Raw genomic sequence first — 18,653 nt, 5'->3', positions numbered from 1 at the left:
ACTTCTCTGCACTCGACTCCTCCCAGAAACCGTATGATTGACAGCTGTTTTGAAGCTTACAGAGACGTGAGGAGGGGGGGGCTCTGATTTGGAGATCACATGCTGCAGTTTTTTCGCAGGCAAGAAAGAAGAGGAGGGGAACAGAGCTCAGAGTTCCAAGAATGCTCCTCTCCCAGCTCAAAGGATCCCTGATTGGCTGCCTGGCTCTTTCTATGAAACATCCCACTTCCTTTACAGCCCAGCAGTTGTATTTTAACCTCTTTGGCCCTGTGCAAGCTTTTTCCGCACACCATGTGATTATTTGTTTGTTTGAGCTTGTCTAAGCTTTGCAGCCTTGACAGGGCTCCTTTATCAGCTTACTTCCCCACTCATACTGGAATAGTGTGGAATGCCGCAGCTGGACCCAGTGATAACACTCTGGTTTGGGAGCTGCGCACTGCACAGTGTCCCGTGACAGCAGAGGAGAGGAGAAGCGCGCAGAAGTGGGTGTGCAGGCTCCGTTTTCACACAGGACAGGTGTTGATATCTGTAGAATACCGAAGCAGCTTGATTTTTAGGTGTTTTTTTCTCTCTCTATAGTGTTTTCCTACTAACTTTGCCTCTGTGTTTTGCTCAGTAGCAGCTGGATATGTTTGCCCTCACTGCCTCTGTGCTCCGGCGAGGAGCTTTGAGGTACCGGGACAGCCAATGCACCATGGCAACCATTGTGTCCGGAAACAAGACCTCGCAGTAAGTTTGAGTGTGTTTAAGGGGCCCTTCAGGTAGATCAGGGGTCTTTAATCATTTTCAGGCCAAAGACCCCCCCTTTTTTTAAATCATTTTCATGCTCAAAGACCCCCCAACATTCAAGTGTTGATTAAAAAAGGATGCATGAAGCTAATAAAATGTTTTTAAAATTAAAGTACAGTTAAAGGTATTTTTCAAGTATAAAAAGTAATATCTACATTTGAACATAGTAGTATACTGCAAGTGCAAAAATAATATATAAATAGTAAACTATAATTATAATGTTATGTTCACTTAAAGAAAACTTGCAAGTATACTTCTTGCAGTATAAACTACTAAACTAGTAGTTTACTGAGAGTACACTTCAGTGTGTACTTTCATAAACAAAAAATGTACTACTTGTATTAAAATAGTAAACTAAGTAGTTTACTACTCTTTACACTTATAGTACACTTAAATGTATACTTTTATATACTAAAAGTGGGCCAATTTAGTTCCAAGCAGTATTGAAATAGTACAATTACAATTTACTACAAGTACACATTGATATTAGTATACTTACTACATAAAGTATACTTAAAAATATACTTGAACATTAAGTATACTTCATAAAATGAACTTGAAGTATACTTCTTTTTCGTAAGGGTAGCCATATGCTCATAATATAATAATTTAATTATTACATTATATTACTTAATATTAATATCGTTATGTAATAATACAATTTTTATATTATGAGCGTATGGCCTGGCTTAAAATGCAATAATTGTGCAACTAACCCTAACCCTAACCCTAATAACAATAAATAAATACATTAATTATTATATTACTTAATATTAATATATCTATAGACATATTAATATTAAGTAATATAATAATTAATGTATGTATTTATTGTTATTTAGATATACACAATTATTGCATTTTAAGCCAGACCATACGCTCATAATATAATAATTGAATTACTACATGCAGGTATTAATAGTAAGTAATATAATAATTAATATATTCATTTATTGTTATTTATAGATATACACAATCGTTCGGAAATTTTGGGTCAGTAAGATTTATTTGCAAGATTTAATGTATGGATGCATTACATTTTTGAAATGTGATAAAACATTATTACACAAAAATTATATTTCAAATAAATGTTGTTCTTTTGAAATTTAAATTCACCAAAGAATCCTGAAAAAAATGTAGGCCTATCACAGTTTCTACAACATTATTAAGCATCACAACATTGATAATAATAAGAAATGTTTCTTGAGCATCAAATCATCATATTAGAGACACTGAAGACTGGAGTAATGATGCTGAAAATCCAGCTTTTAAATTGCACTTTAAAATAAATTAAGATATAGAAAACAGTTATTTTAAATAAATGGAGTCTTGGTAAGCATAAAAGACTTCTTACCAACCCCAAGTCCACATACAGTATAAATACAAAAACAATGTATTTATGTATTAAGTAATGATGCTGAAAATCTCCATCACAGGAATAAATGACATTTTAAAAATATAAAACAATATTAAAAATTATATCATTTGATCAATAATTTGATCGAACAATATATGAAAAAATCCCCCTTTTTAAGACCCTGGAGGTAGATCAAATGCCATTCTTCTCTGTATGTCCAGACAGGTGAAGGAGCGGCTGAAGAAGGAGGTAGCAGAGATGAAGACTCAGTTCCCAGGCTTCAGGCCCGGCCTGGTTGTGCTGCAGGTCATTCTGAACCTCTTGCTCATTATTTTGGTCCATATAATACACCTTGTGGTGATAGCTAGCTTTATAATTTCATCTCTCTTGATATTCTGACTCATCTTTCTTCTTTTTCTCTCACTCTACTCCAGATGGTCATTTGGTAATGTGCCATTTTCTTCTCTCTCACGGTTGTGGGTGTTTTGTTAAAATAGATAATCTCTCTATGGCTTCATGGTCATGCGCTGATAAATGCAAAAGTGTGCAATGTGAAAGAAAGGTGTGTTAGTTTAAAGTCTTTGGGATAAGATAACATTGATATGGTGTGTGACTCATGTCTTGATTCATAATAACTTCACTGCTTGCTGTACGTTGTTTTGTTGTTCTTTTAAATATTTGCGGTCTGTTTTGATAAATGCATTTGACCATTATATGCAAATAACTATATTTAAAACAATAAATAAATAAAATACATTTAAATTTCAGGATCAAGATGTATATATTATAAATATTTTTGTTTAAATATTCATATACAGTAATTTCACAAATATTCAATGTAATAAATGAAAAAAAAAAACATGCAAAATAGTTATACTTTAATGTATTTGAATATTTTTTCATTATATTTATATATTCGTATTATAAATTAGTATAGAATATTAAGCAAAAATAAAAACATTTTCTCAGAAATATTAAAATATTCAGATAATACAGCATTATTTAGCAACATTTTTACCAGTATTGTGAGAGATCATAGATATATTAGACATTTTAGATCAGTGAGTTTGCTGATTCTGTTTTTAAGGACATAAACACGCATATATATATATATATATATATATATATATTTTACTATCCTCTGTGCACTCTCATGTAGCCTATGGTTTGTTCTAGGTCGGGGACAGAGATGACTCAAACCTCTACATTAGCATGAAGCTCAAGGCAGCGGCTGAGGTTCAGTGAGCTGATTTAATAAACAGAAATAATTTTTAACATAAACCTCTCGCTGACACTGTCTCTCTCCCTTACATAGATTGGAATCAATGCAAACCACATTAGGCTTCCCGAAACAGCCACAGAAGATGAAGTAAGAGAAACGGGCCTCAAACAATAACAAATGTGTGATTCACCTCATCTCATTTTCTATCCTTTCTCCTTTCATATATACATGCGCCATTGCTCACAATTCATTAGAAAGAAAATTAGAGCTGTGGGAAATCTTCTGTTCATATCAACTTTGAGCCATGCAGTTCAATCTCATCTTGTTTTGGTCATAGATCAACAGCATTCTAAACTGTTTATAAAATGTGGCACACAGCAAATGAAACTTCATTTTGTGAGTAGTATTTTGAAGGCTGATCCCACTGATTTTCTTAAGGTCCTACAAAGCATAGTTGCAGTGAATGAGAACCCTGCGGTTCATGGTCTCATCGTACAACTACCTCTTGACTCCATCAACCCAATAAACACAGAGAAAGTGACCAATGCTGTGGCCCCAGAGAAAGATGTTGATGGGTAGGTGAAGTCTTTTTTTTTTTTTCAAGAAAGATACGGTGCAGCTGTCAAACTGACATGCTTGAAATGTTTGTTTGAGGAGTACAGTATGTAGAGTAGAGTATGGGGGAAATAGTGGATTTTATTATTATTAAACTAACTGGAATAGACAGGTAGTTGATTTATTAAGCCACTGCTAGTTCTAGTTTCCAGGTCTAATCACTTTGCTCTCTTATCTGTATTTTTCCACCCAAAGTCAGAGAGCGAATGTCCTCTTTGTAGATGTCTGTGAATATTGGCCTTTTTTTTTTACTGATTTCAGATGAGTTATCTCTGAGTAAAGTTTGAGGGGCAGCTGAGTCTAAAATCTGCACAAATAAGCAATATCCACCTGCAGGATCTTTACACATCCTCATGATAGTTTCATCAGCCTCAAGCATAGATCAGTTGTGTTACCGTATGTGATTTCAAATGTGTTCCTCACAGTGTTTACTGTGATTACTGACAGGAGAACTGAGCTATATTGAGCTTTTTGGGCTCAAAAATAATCTTTTCAATACCTTGGTGAGGGAGAAAAGGGGATGTAGTAAGACAGAAATCTTCAAAACCGTTTGTCAAGATTTTATAGTTCAAATCAATAATACAAACTCACAACAATGGTATCATAAATGTAGCTTTTTTCACACTGTAAAATAGTGTATTTTGTATGCATTGCGCAGCAAATATTCATGCCTGCTCGATATACATTTTCAGAAAAACTTCCTTAATGCATGGTATCTTTAAAAAACAAACCCTCCACAGAACATTGTAACTGTATATTATTTGATTTGTCTTCCCCTCCAGCTTGACCAGTGTAAATGCGGGGAAGCTGTCTCGTGGAGACCTGGGCGACTGTTTCATCCCTTGCACTCCTAATGGCTGCATGGAGCTAATCAGTCAGACCGGTGGGTGGAAATCTTGTGAACCTTTACCCATGAGCTCTAGCTCTCATCAGTCAGAATCATAGCATGATTGTCTAAGGGGCCTTCATTCTACAGCACAATCAGTGTGCAGTGTCATTGGATAGGTGTGAGATCTATATATACACACAGAGAGCAATGCCGTCTGATGACTGGGTGGTGAAATGAGCTGTCACCCTAAGGAAAGGAACGAAGGATCCAGAACAATCTTTTTTTGCATCACATCTAGATGAGTCAGAAAGGAGCTCTGATCCAAAACCTAGTGAGCTTCCTTATTATCTACTGTCTACATGGACAGCATCTCCAATGATAAGCTTAAAAATACTCCAAAAATATTTAGTAAAATATTCCATTTTAATTATACAGATCGATTGGTGTTTTGCAGTCTTTAATAAAATATACACCACCGTTCAAAAGTTTAGGGTCGGTAAAATGTAATATTTTTAAAAGAAGAGTCTAATCCTCAACGAGGCTGCATTTACTTGATCAAATATACAGTAAAAACAGTAATGTCCTGAAATGTTATTACACTTTTTTAATATATTTTGAAATGTAATTTATTCCTGTGATGGCAAGGAATTTTCAGCAGCCAATTATCCCAGTCTTCAGTGTCACATGATCCTTCAGAAATCACTCTAATATGCTGCTTTACTGCTTAAGAAACATTTCTTATTTAGTATCCATGTTGAAAACAGTTGTACAGTTTTTTTTTATAGACATGTTTTTATTGAATTTTAACAGTTTACAAAAACATATAACAGTCAAACTATAAAAGAATCCACTCCCCCCACCCCAAACGAAAAAAACAACAAAATAAACTGGGTAACGACATTATATAATCATACACAGCTTAGGAGGTATCAACAGTTAGGGACATATAGCCTTCAAGTTTCCAGAGTTTCCTCGACTGTTCTCGAGGAAGTTCTCCAAGATTGCAAGAAAAGGATTCCAAATCTCTCTGAATTCGGCTGATTTCTTTTTCATTGTGTATGTTAACTTTTCAAGGATAAGGCATGCTGATAGTTCTTTCATCCAGCGACCAACAGAAGGGCTCTTGACATCTTTCCAACAGAGAGAAATCAAGCGTCTAGCTTGTACTAAACATAAGTCTGTAATTTTCTTCTCTTTGCGGTTTAACATACAGTCCTTTGGATACAAATTAAGAATGCAAAGTGCAGGATTGTCAGGCACTGGATTTAAGGTAATCTTAGAAATACATTTTATAACTTCATTCCAGAACTTTCGTATCTCTGAGCAGTCCCACAGACAATGAAATAAAGTGCCCTTTTCGACATTACATTTAACACAGATATCAGGAATATTAGGATTCATCTTATTCAGTCTTTCGGGAGTAACATAAGTCCTCATAATCCAATTATATTGAATCAGTTTGAGTTCTCTTATGCTCAGTAGAGTCTTTATGGTTTTTCACCAGGATGTTATAGAGTAAAGATATCTGACCCTTGCCAGTACAATTATTCACAGCTAGGTTTTCTAACATGGACAAGCGGGGTTGTATATAATATAGGAATGTGTCTGTGAATAAACAAAACTCCTTAACTGTAAATATTTAAATAAGTGCGTCCGAGGTATATCATATTCATTTCTAAGTTCCTCAAATGAAGCTAGTTTACTTTCCTTATATAGATCCATTACTTTACAAATGCCCTTTGTTGCCCAGTTGTACAGTTTTATATTTTTGTGGAAACCATGATACATTTTTTCAGGATTTTTTGATAAATAGAAAGTGAACATGTGAAAATGTGAAACAAGTGAAAATTAACAGCATTTATTTGAAATAGAAATTTTGTAGCATAATAAATGTCTTTACTGTCACTTAATTGCTGGAAAAAAACCCCGTATTGACCTCAAACGTTTGCCCGGTAGTGTACACTTTTATGTGCAACAAATAACATATTGCAATGCATTCTGCCTTCTCCACAAAGGATACATGTGTTGCTGCTTTATAATTTGACTCAAACAAGGCAGGACAATTAAGATAAGAGCTTTTAGAATTTTCAGAAAATGCTGCCTCTCTGCAAGTGTGATTCATGTGTGCAGGTGTGAGTGTGATGGGAAAGAATGCTGTCGTGATCGGCCGCAGTAAGATCGTTGGAGCTCCAATGCACGATCTGCTCTTGTGGAACCACGCCACAGTGACCACCTGTCATTCAAAGACCCTCGACATTGCTGAACATGTTGGTTTCATTTGCTTCTCTCACGCTCTATTTTATATGCCTTTTCCCATTACAGTTTTGAATATGAGCAATTCCTTTTCGAATGGGAACTCGCACTGCGTCCTCTAGAGGACGAGTTCCAATTCAAAAGGGAACGTCTCAGTTTACGCATGTAACCATGGTTCCCTGAGAAGGGGAATGAGACACTGCGTCTCTCTGCCATGCGTCGGGTCTGCCTGTCTACGTCTCCTTAAGACAAAGAAGTTGATGATGTCTATAACAGGTGCCCTTATATACTCACTGTCACACCAGTTGTGACATCACAGACTGTCGCCGGCCAATGACATTGTCCCGTTTAAACACATGCTTCAGACACCAGTCACGCTGGAGGCATTCCCTGAAGTGTCCTCTAGAGGATGCAGTGTCTTCTTCCCCTCCTCAGGGAACCATGGTTACATGCATAATCTTAAACTTTCTTCATCTAGATTCTACAACAAAGAATAGCTCATGACTCGGTTCTTGGTTTTACAAAATAGTGAGATGTATTTATCGTTTGCTTTATCGTTGTTGAGTACAGACCTTTACTTGTTGTGCAGTTTGGTGTAATGAATGGAGAGCTGAAGTGAATGCTGGAGTAACTTTCAGTGTCTTGTTTTCTTTAGGTGGGCAGAGCAGATATCTTGGTTGTGGGTGCTGGCAGAGCTGAGATGGTGAAAGGAGAGTGGGTGAAGGAGGGGGCGGTGGTCATAGACTGCGGTATCAATCATATACCAGGTCTCTCTGCTTGACTGTATCTACTTGTCTAAAGCAGTTACGGAATATTAAATAGCTACTGGTTTTAGCTCACGTGTTTACATTTAACTCACACACAGACCGCAGTAAAGCCAGTGGGAAACGAGTGGTGGGGGATGTACACTACTCCTCAGCTAAAGAGCGAGCTGGATACATCACCCCAGTGCCTGGTGGAGTCGGACCCATGACTGTAGCTATGCTGATGAAGGTATCATTTCAGGAGCAAATGACTCTGTTTGACTTGTTTGTAAAGTGAACAGCAATTGTGCCAACGACAATTACTAGTACAGACAAATAAATGCAGTAAGATGTAGGCCTACTCTGCATTTTCCCAAACAAATGCAAAGACTAGAGAGATTTTTGGAGAGAGTATTTATTGCAATCAGCTGAGTCATGTAACTGAAAAAGACTGTCACTTTGAGTCTTGTTTATTTCATGCTCACTTGTTAAAATTAGTGGAAAGTTGGACCTGCTTTCCTTGAACAAGCTTTCCGTAAAGTACTGAACAATATGTCACAAATTAAAAGTTTATAGTTGATGTTTCTGGAGCCCCTAAGGGGACATGGTGGTGGAAAAAAATCTGAGATGGAAAGAAAAATAATAAGTCACTGCTTTGGCGTTCTCTCAAAAATGTATTGCGCTCCCCCAGAAACTTTGCGTTCACTCGCAAAACTTTTTTTGTTCTTGTTCTTTTTGTTGTTGAGCGAATGCAAAGTTTCTCAGGGAAAGCAGAAAATTTGCGAGAGAACGCAAATAATATTTTCACCATGTCCCTTTAGGGGCTCCGTAGATACTGTATTAGAGATGAGTCATTATTCAAATTCTGCCCAGTAATAATAAACTTATAATTATTTTTTATTTTATGGCTGATATTGAAATTCTTCTTAAATAAATAACAAAATGAAAATCATTGACTAAAAATTAAAACCAAGGGAATCACAACATTATAAAAACACTACTGTTCAAAATGTTAGCAGCAATAAATAGATCAAAAGTGTCAGTATAGACATTTATGATGTTGCAAAAGATTTCTATTTCAAATAAATGTTGTTATTTTGAACATTCTATTCATCAAAGAACCCTGAAAAGAAAAAATGTGTTTCCGTTAAAAAAATAAATAATCAAGTAGTACATCTGTTTTAAACATCTATGATAATCAGAAATGTTTTTGAGCACCAAATCAGCATTTTAGAATGATTTCTGTGGGTCATGTGACACTGAAGACAGGAGTAATGACTGCTTGAGAGGCTTCTTCCAAAAACATTAAATCTTAATGACCCCAAACTTTTGAACAGTAGTGTAAAGTATGAAAATGGAGCTAAAGATTACATTTTTAAAGTGGAGCTTTAAGTAAACATTTGATGACAAAATGTCATCTACATTTAAAAATATGGGGAAGTGAGCTTGCTGAGTTAAATATTGACTAATGGAAATACATTTTTTTAAAGTGTAATATCGGCCGATAACTGATTTTATTTGTTTATTTGTTTGTTATTCTCATTTGGATTTGGATCAGAATACAGTTGAAAGTGCAAAGCGGTTTCTGCAGGCATACACTCCAGGGAAGTGGAACATAGTGTTCACAAAGAAGAAACCCCAAGACCCTCAGCCGAGGTACTGTCATGGCTTGCCTGCTTATTATTATAAAGATTGTTTAATTTAAGCATATTCTGTGAAGTGCATCATGACTCTTGCTGATCCATGTGATGCCTATTGCATTTCCTAGTGATGCTGTAATCTCACGTTCATGCCAAAGCAAACCAGTCGGTCAGCTTGCAAGAGAGGTGGGCCTGTTTTCTGAGGAAGTGGAGCCATATAGCAGAAGTAGGGCTAAGATACGACTAGATGTTCTGAAACGCATGAAGAAACAGCCTGATGGGAAATATGTGGTTGTCACTGGGTAAGATGCATCTTGAAATAGAATTATGAACATAAGCATAATCTTATAGGGTAGTAACTTTCCACAAGCACCAAATGGGATCTTGCAACACTCCATTAAGCCTGGGTCACACAATGCATTCACATCCAGCTTAACCTCTGTCTCTGAGCAATTCGCCAAACAAACTAAATGCATTGCTTTCAAAGTCAATCCATTCTGTGTTACTGTGACCAGAATTACTTCTACTCCATTGGGCGAGGGAAAGCGCACCACCGCTCTCGGACTGGCTCAGGCTTTCGGGGCCCTCCTGAATATCAACGCTTTTGCTTGTGTGCAAGAGCCTTCCCCAGGATCCTGTTTTGGTGCTAGGGGTGAGGGACAAACATTTGTTTTCTCTGAAGTTTCCAAGATAACTACTGTAGAAGCTCATTTCCGCAACATAAGAAAAAAAATCATGCTTTGGTAAATCATAATTATGAGATAAAAAATGAAGATGTGAATAAAGTGAATAATAACAAAAAGTTTTAATTATTAAATAAATGTATAATTATGATAATTACATAATTTTGACTTTTTATGTTATTATGACTTATCTAATAATTTTGACTTATGTCATAAATCAAATTGAGATAAAACGTTACAATTATGACAAAGTCATACAAAGTTGAAATTATGAAATATAAAGTCAACTATGACTCAAGTCGAAATTGACAAAATAAAACTAAAAGTTATAATTATGACATTAAAAGTCACCAATATCCCTTAATATCTCACAATTGCAAATTGATTACAAACATTTCTCATAATTTCTTGCCATGCAACATAATGTCTCACAGTGTGGCTTACTTCTTATTTTAATTTACAGAACTCACAATTACCCATTTTAATTTAGACTCTGAGACAAAAAAAAACAGGCTTTTATAGCTTAAGTGGCTCAAAAGATTTATTGGTTGCTTCTTGTTTACAGGGGTTGCTGTTGGAGGTGGATACTCTCAGATTATCCCATTGGAGGAGGTATGTTTGAGTTCCTCTTGAAGCGCAGATTCGATAGCATATTTGATCAAATGGAACGTGAATATCTTCTAACACATTGATCCCAGGTCAGCCTTCAGCCTTCAGGCCAGAATGAGCTCATCTCTGCTGCCAGTAGAGTTGTGATGGACACTATTAAAGCACATGCTCACTATGAGACCAAGCTTTCTGAGAAGGTCAGGTTTGTGTTTGATATGTGTGTGGTTATACTCATGTGTTTGAATGGCTTGTATTTGGTATGATCTCATATGCTTGTATCTTCCAGGCTTTGTTTGACTTATTGGTTCCTCTCAAAGAGGGTCAAAGATCTGTCTCCCCAGCCCAGCTTAGCCGGCTGAAGGTAAGTCATAGAAAACACAGTCTAGAGTCAAATATTAATTTCAAAACCACTGCAGAAGTATGATGACATGGTCACTTTGTCCTTTATGACCTGTAGAAACTGGGCATTGAGAAATCTGACCCCTTGACCTTCACAGGGACCGAGATAAGACGTTTTGTCCGATTGGACATTGACCCAGAAACTACAGCAGTATGTATCAGTATCACAATGTCATTTTGTCACTATATTTGACCTAGTGCCTTTCTTGATAATGTAATTCACATTGTATTATGTTGTGTGTGTGTATATATATATATATATATATATATATATATATATATATATACATAGTGTTTTTTTGTACACATAAAAAAAAATTGGAGGGTGATTTGTTTACTTTAAGTATCTGTGCTGTTCAGGATTCTGACTCTTTGGAAAACGAGATCATGGCTATACTGTCACTCAGCAGCAGTGAAGAGGAGATGCAGCAGAGACTGGCCAAGATAGTAGTGGCTACAAACAAATCTGGAGATCCTGTCACCACAGAGGATTTAGTCAGTATGTGTTCATGTGTTTGTGTGTGTCTGTATTATGCGTGTGATCTAATGCACACAACTTTGTCATCACAGAATGTCAGTGGTCCATTGGCCATGCTATTGAAAGATGCCCTTAAACCTGTCTTGATGCAAACTGTAGAGGTAAGATTTAATAGTGAAAAATGTTGCATGACCATGAAAATGTCAATGTCATTTTTCAGAATAAATATTTTAGAATCACTGCACACAGAATCATTCTTATTTATTTCAGCTCTGTCAGATTCTGTCTTAGCACATCTTTCTCTCTAGGGTACACCGGTGTTTCTTCACACCAGCCCATTAGTTGACATTGCCCAAGGCAGTCCTTCCATTCTGGCAGACAAAATGGCTTTAAAAATGGTCGGATCCAAAGGATTTGTAGGTGAAGAAGAAATACACTTTATATGATTAATTAAAAAGTTTTTTTTTTATCATTCTTAATTTTTAAATGCTGTGCACTCATGTTAGAAAAAATACTGCACAAATACACTACCAATCAAAAGTTTGGGCTAGTATAAGTTTTTTAAAGAAATTTTTTTTTTTCCCAATAAGGACGCATTCAATTTATCAAAAAAGACATTTATAATGTTCAAAGGATTTCTATTTAAATGCTGTTCAATTTTATATTCAACAAAGAATCCTGAAAAAAAAAAACATCACATTTGTTTTCCACAAAAATCCTAAGGAGCACAACTGTTTTCAACATTGATAACAATAATAAATGTTTCTTGAGCACCAAGTCCTCATATAAGACTGAATTCTGAAGGATCATGTGACACTGAAGACTGGAATTCAGCTTTGCCATCACCAGAATACATTACATTTTAAAAATATAATTTAATATATTTTTTAAATTAGAAAACAGTTATTTTAAATTGTAATAATATTTCACAATATCACTGTTTTTACTGAATTTATCATCTTATAAATGCAGCCTATAGTGAGGATAAGAGACGTCTTTCAACGTTAATGTACAATGATTCACATGGTCTAGGTTTCTGGAAAATAAATGGCAAGCACAAATAAAACTGTCACAATATTCAAACTCTGGCTAATCTGAAGCTACTTTCCTGTCTTTTCAGTTACTGAGTCTGGTCATGGGGCTAACATTGGCTTGGAGAAGTTCTTTGACATTAAATGCCGCTACTCTGGCCTGCAGCCAGATGTGGTAGTGATGGTGGCCACTGTTCGGACCTTGAAGATGCATGGCGGCGCCCCCTCTGTGAGTCATATCCACAAATCTATAGATAGATTTCCATTATGGGTTCAATTGAACCAATAACACATCAACTGTTTATTAAATGATCTATCTTGTGCTGGTGACAGAGGCAATAGCTCACATTGTCTTTATGCTTCTATTCTTTCTTGTTTATAGGTCCAAGCAGGTTTGCCCCTTCCAAAAGAGTATTCACAGGAGGTAGTGCAATCTTTCAGCTGCCACTTTCTGGCATATTTTTAATCTCTTAATATTTTAAATATGTTTATAAGCTATAATTTACTGACAACCATTTAATATTCAGCTCTAAATTTTGATGATCGTCAGTCAGGTGGAAGTAAAATTACCAGTCAGGTAATTATATGCATGCCTATGATTAGATGAGTTTATATACCACATGACACATGGTGTTTTCTCCAATGCAGAACCTCAAGCAGCTGGAGAGAGGCTGTTGTCACTTGAGGAGACAGGTGGAATGTGCACAAGCTTTTGGTTTGCCAGTGATCGTAGCTGTCAACAAATTCAGGTACGACATCAAGCAGCCAACAAAAAAGTGTTGTCTGTGCCTCTTCTCGTCAAGATATTTGCAACTATTCATACATTATAAATATGTACCATTTTATCGCTAATATCACTAATTATATTCAAATAGTCTCTTAGGTTTTTATCCATTGTACACTAATCGTATGCTCACGAGCCAATCTGAACCACACACAGCCCTCCCACTCTGAGTGAATGTGTGTGAATATGGCCTCTGATTGTATTTGGCACAGCTCTGATACTGACGCTGAGCTGGAGCTGGTGTGTGGCCAGGCGAGGCAGGCTGGTGCCTTTGATGCAGTGAAGTGCACTAACTGGTCTAAGGGGGGCGCTGGAGCGTTGGCTCTGGCCGAAGCTGTTCAGAGAGCAGCAAAACTACCTGGACGGTTTAGGTTCCTGTACGACTCGCAGGTAAGAAGTGGCAGAGTGGGTAAAATTTGCTCTGATACATTTACATTTATGCATTTAGCAGGCGCTTTTATCCAAAGAAGAACATAAAATACAAATAAGGTAACCAAGGTTTAAATCCCACAAGGGAACATCCACTAATTTTACCACTGAAATGATATCTGTTAGCGGCATCATTAAATGCCTTATACAAGTATACAGTACAGTTTTTTTTCACTACCCACGGTCCTTGTGAAGTTCTTTCCCACACATATTCTGAGATCAATTAACACTTTATATATAGAGCTGTTTCATTACCAGCCAATTACTTTATCACGCATGAAATCTTTTTAATTGACAAGGTCTAAATATAACCAGTATAAAAACTGTTCATCACACATTACAGTAATTAAGGCTAGAAAGATGCCTGTGTGTATTAAGTACAGAAAGATTCCACTGATGGAATGAAGCCAAAATCCATTACTCAAACTAATGCATTATTAAACACAAATAAATGTTGTTGTTTTTCCTCCAGATTCCAGCTGCTGGTAATTTAAGGACTGTGGCACAGAAGATGTACAGAGCGAAAGATATCGAGCTCTCTCCAAAAGCAAAGGAAAAGCTTGCACTTTATACAAAACAGGTGAGCTTTCAGGGGCCGTTCACACAGAACATGTTTTTCCATTCCAATGCGCTACTTTTCCATTGTTTTTCTATGTAAACGTGCTAGACGGACGTGTATAACCGTTGCACTTCGCGTCTTGCATCTTTTGCAGCGTCTCACGCATGACATAGCATTCTAAAAACGTGGCGCTCATGTTAAAATCAGTTCAACTTTAAAAAAAACTTGTCTCGAGACCTTGCGTGTTTTCCCCAATTTCATTGCCTTGATCTCACATTTTTCAGAGCAAAAAAGGGTGTTTAATTACATATACATGCAGTGATTCACATACATTTCTAAGATATTTGCTTAGTTATAGAACGAACTGGATTAATGAGAAGTTCTCCATCAAATGCAATATATACTAATACTGTTGGTTAATTAATGTGGGTTGGTTATAATTAGTGGAAGCAGCTGTTGAAAGTTAATGAGAGGTTTAAAAACATATGGTATGACATATTGTGGATACTTTAAGTGGAAAATGTTGTGTACCAGATTGTTGAAGAGATAGGTTGGACTGTTGTGAATTTGTGTGTGTTGTATTTTGTGTGTATAAAAAGAAGGGGGTTCTTGTTATTTTGGGGAATTATTGGACTTTTGGGAAATTTCAATGTGTTCTTTAACACATACTCATTCTACTTCCAGAAGCTCTAAACTTGCATTACAGTATTTAATGTATGTATCCCTGTCTGCCTGAGGGAGTGTAACATTCTCTCTTATTCGACTTATCTCTTTAATCTCTCTTAAAGGGCTTTGGGAATTTGCCTGTTTGCATAGCCAAAACACACCTGTCCTTGAGTAATGACCCCATGATGAAGGAAGAACCCACCAACTTCACGCTTCCCATAATTGATATCAAGGCCAATGCTGGAGCAGGTTTCCTCTCTTGTCTGACTAACTCGGTGAGCGTTATAGTACTTTATCTATCTGCAGCAATATTATATATACACACTACCGTTCAAAATGTTGGGGTCAGCAAGGTTTTTTTTTGTTTTTTTTAAAGAAATTAATACTTTTATTCAGCAAGGACGCATTACATTGCTCAAAAGTGACAGTAAAGACATGTATACATTATAATGTTACAAAAAATATATATTTTTGAACTTTCTATTCATCAAAGATTCCTTTAAAAATATATCAGAAACCTAAAATTTAAGTAGTAGTAATTAAGTAGGACAAATGTTTTCAACATAAGAAATGTTTCTTGAGCACCAAATCAGCATATTAGAATGATTTCCGAAGGATCACGTTCATACTGGTGTAAAAAATCTTAACAACCCCCAACTTTTGAATGGTAATGTATGTAAAGGCTATATTTCTCACACCTTGGTGGTGTACATTAAAACACTACATCAAATGAGCCCAGTCACATTAAACTATCTTCCCATGCCTGAAGAAGGAAAAAACACAACAGTAAAGTGATTGTCTGTGACAGAAAGTGTTGTCGTCAACCGTGTTTATGATAACTGGCTGAACATACTAATGGAAGATTAAATGATGAGATTACATGAACACTAGGGTGGTTAACCTCTAGTCAGATAATGTCATTGACTCATTTCTGTCCCCTTTAGTCAGTCGCTCATCGGGTGAGTCTACATTGCAGAAAAGAAAGAGAGAATATTTGGTCACACTTGTTGTGGATATTTTTATCCAGACACGTTGCTAGGCTGCATGCTGTGCTGAACATGAGCTGTTCAACAAAATCCACTGGTGGTCCAAGTGACCTTATCCAACGTTTATGTTCATTACAGATTACAAATGCAAGTCAATTTGTTGAACTGCTCTCCATTTTTAGTTAACTTGGCTCAGGATGGTTTTCTTTAGCTTGTCGGACAGTTTTTATTTTTTCTGTTCATTGTTTGAGCTAGGTTTTTTTTTCTTTTTTTTCCCTTTTTTTTCTGGAAAACAAAACATAATGGGGTGTGTTATTAAGATAGTCTCCTTCCAGATTGACTAATTTCTTCGAACTCTCCAACAGACAAATGCAGAAATGGATGATCCCATGTGGCCCTGTTTCCATGGCAACAACCTTTACCATGACAGCAAGTAGCTCAGTGGTTACTTGCTAAGGTGGGAAAGCCTTAGCAAGTAATTGGTTTTGTTAAATTGGTTTAATTAATGGTCAATCAAACTTTTAATAACTGCAAAGAAAGAGACACTTTTCTTTTTAACATGGCTAAATTATTTTTAAAACCTACAAAGACAGTCAAATCATTGCATATTACTTGTAAACTGACAAATGATGTTGCTGTGTACAGTATTTTAATTCACTCCAGATTTCACAGTTAATACACTTGGCTCCTTGAACCATAAGATATATTTAGCCATGACTGAGCATATAACCAATTGTCTGTCAGTATTGTTCTTAGCACGTTTACGCTGCAGTTTGCCAGTATTATTGAAAGTCCCATTTGATTTTATAGTTGACACATTGATTTTATGAGATAGCTTCCATGTCTACACATTGTTATCTTATATGACTTAAATAAAGTCTTGGCTTGGCCTTTAATGAAGTTTCCAGTTGCTATATATACTAAGCTGACAGCCTGATTGTAAACTATATATATATTGTATATTTGTCCAGCTTGTTAGTCCACTTATACATGTTACCCAGCAGCCATTGCTGCTGTCCAGTATTCAAGGATCACATATGTCTCCAGTTATCTGGTTCTGTGTGGCTAGCAAAGCATTCAGTTTTTATTAGATGAAACTATACTGTATACCGTTCAAAAGTTTGAGGTCGGTATGATACTTTAAAATATATTTTTTTAAAGTCTCTTATTCTCACCAAGGCTGCATTTATTTGATAAAAAATACAGTAAAATACTATAATAATATGAAATATCTATCTATTTTAATCTATTTTATAATGTAATGTATTCCTGAGATGGTAAAGCTCATTAGTCCAGTCTTCAGTGTCACATGATCCTTCAGAAATCATTCCAATATGCTGATTTGGGGCTCAAGAAACTATTATTATTTAGTTTATTATTATGAAGAAATTATCAATGTTGAGAACCGTTCTGCTGCTTAATATTTTGTGGAAACTGTGATACATTTTGATTCTTTGAAAAATAAAACGTTCAAAAGAAAAGCATTTATTTGAAATAGAAAGCTTTTGTAACATTATCAATGGCTTTACTGTCACTTTTGATTAATTTAAGTCATCCTTTCTGAAAATAAGTATTCATTTCTGTCCAAAAATATCATACTGACCCCCCAAACATTTGAACGGTAGTGTGCTGGGTAGATTACTTACAAATTGTTTGTTACTGATTCCAAATTACATGACAAAAAATGTAGTTAGTAATGTAATCCATTACATTACACATTTTTAGGTAATATAATCTGACTTTTTGATTATTTTTTTTAAATATTTAACATATTTAATTGAATTAGGATAGTATTGGACAATATCAATATTAAAATACAAAGGGATCTGATTACTTAATCCAGATTATATGTAATCAGTTACTACCCAGCACTGTGTGTGTATGCTGGTGTGTGTGTACACAGTACATATTTATATACATTCCATGCATTGTATCTGCCCATTAACAGCCAAAAAAACGGTTCCATTAATTGTTTTGTTGAAACTGTTGAATAAATGAGATAATCTAAAGCTAAACCCAAAGTTTTATGGGCTTATTTTAACAAATTGTTGCCTTCTTGTTTTCATGTTTTAAAATGTTATAGGTTTCATGGAAAACCGACATGCATACACAGGCTTCCAAGGGCGTATTTTCCTCAGACCTCTAGGACCTCAAGTCACTGTGTATTAGCATTGGTGGCTTTGAGTCTGAAATAACATTTCATGAATGAGATATCAAGATTTATGTCATATATCCTGAATAAAAGAGGCAATCCCTCTTCTGAACAAAGTTTAAAACATGCCTGAATGATTAAAAAAAAAAATGGAAATGTCTGCTACAGACATAATTATAAAGAAGACCCTGGGAAAATGAGATAACCGGTGGTCATATTTGCACATGTCTTTTGCAAACATCAAGCGAGCTTCCAAATGAGAATTAATTTCTGTGTGCCATCTGCTCATCTGCCATCTGCACGTTTCATTTAAATGCCAGATTAAAGATTTTTGTTTGTGATCATTTGAGGGTCACTGAACTGATAAAGTGAATATTGCCTATTTTTAACAGTATATAGTCCAAGGTGAGCCAATGTCATTATTAACCT

General features: G+C 35.7%; 1 protein-coding gene across 2 annotated transcripts; it reads left to right on the top strand.

The window, feature by feature from the left end:
- Window positions 1-240: 240 nt before the first annotated feature.
- mthfd1a (methylenetetrahydrofolate dehydrogenase (NADP+ dependent) 1a, methenyltetrahydrofolate cyclohydrolase, formyltetrahydrofolate synthetase) lies at window positions 241-18,087 on the top strand. Of its 2 annotated transcripts, none has more exons than XM_084090978.1 (27): window positions 241-516; window positions 620-729; window positions 2,368-2,452; window positions 3,323-3,382; window positions 3,462-3,515; window positions 3,807-3,943; window positions 4,766-4,866; window positions 6,943-7,079; window positions 7,721-7,832; window positions 7,931-8,058; window positions 9,367-9,464; window positions 9,577-9,750; window positions 9,964-10,100; window positions 10,697-10,743; window positions 10,830-10,937; window positions 11,027-11,101; window positions 11,198-11,290; window positions 11,500-11,634; window positions 11,710-11,778; window positions 11,926-12,037; window positions 12,738-12,877; window positions 13,031-13,072; window positions 13,297-13,397; window positions 13,645-13,822; window positions 14,334-14,441; window positions 15,209-15,361; window positions 16,438-18,087. In XM_084090978.1, exons 2-27 carry the CDS (start codon window positions 629-631, stop codon window positions 16,507-16,509), a joined length of 2,757 nt encoding a protein of 918 aa, XP_083947104.1. In that variant the 5' UTR covers window positions 241-516; window positions 620-628; the 3' UTR covers window positions 16,510-18,087. The 2 variants fall into 2 exon arrangements, with proteins under 2 accessions (XP_083947104.1, XP_083947105.1); XM_084090979.1 differs by having other exon boundaries at window positions 375-516; window positions 617-729.
- Window positions 18,088-18,653: the final 566 nt, after the last annotated feature.

This window comes from Abramis brama, assembly GCF_963993115.1.
Source record: "Abramis brama genome assembly, chromosome: 18".
NCBI lineage: Eukaryota > Metazoa > Chordata > Actinopteri > Cypriniformes > Leuciscidae > Abramis > Abramis brama.
The sequence above is the reverse complement of the archived record's forward strand: the minus strand, read 5'-3'. Positions and strand labels throughout refer to the sequence as shown.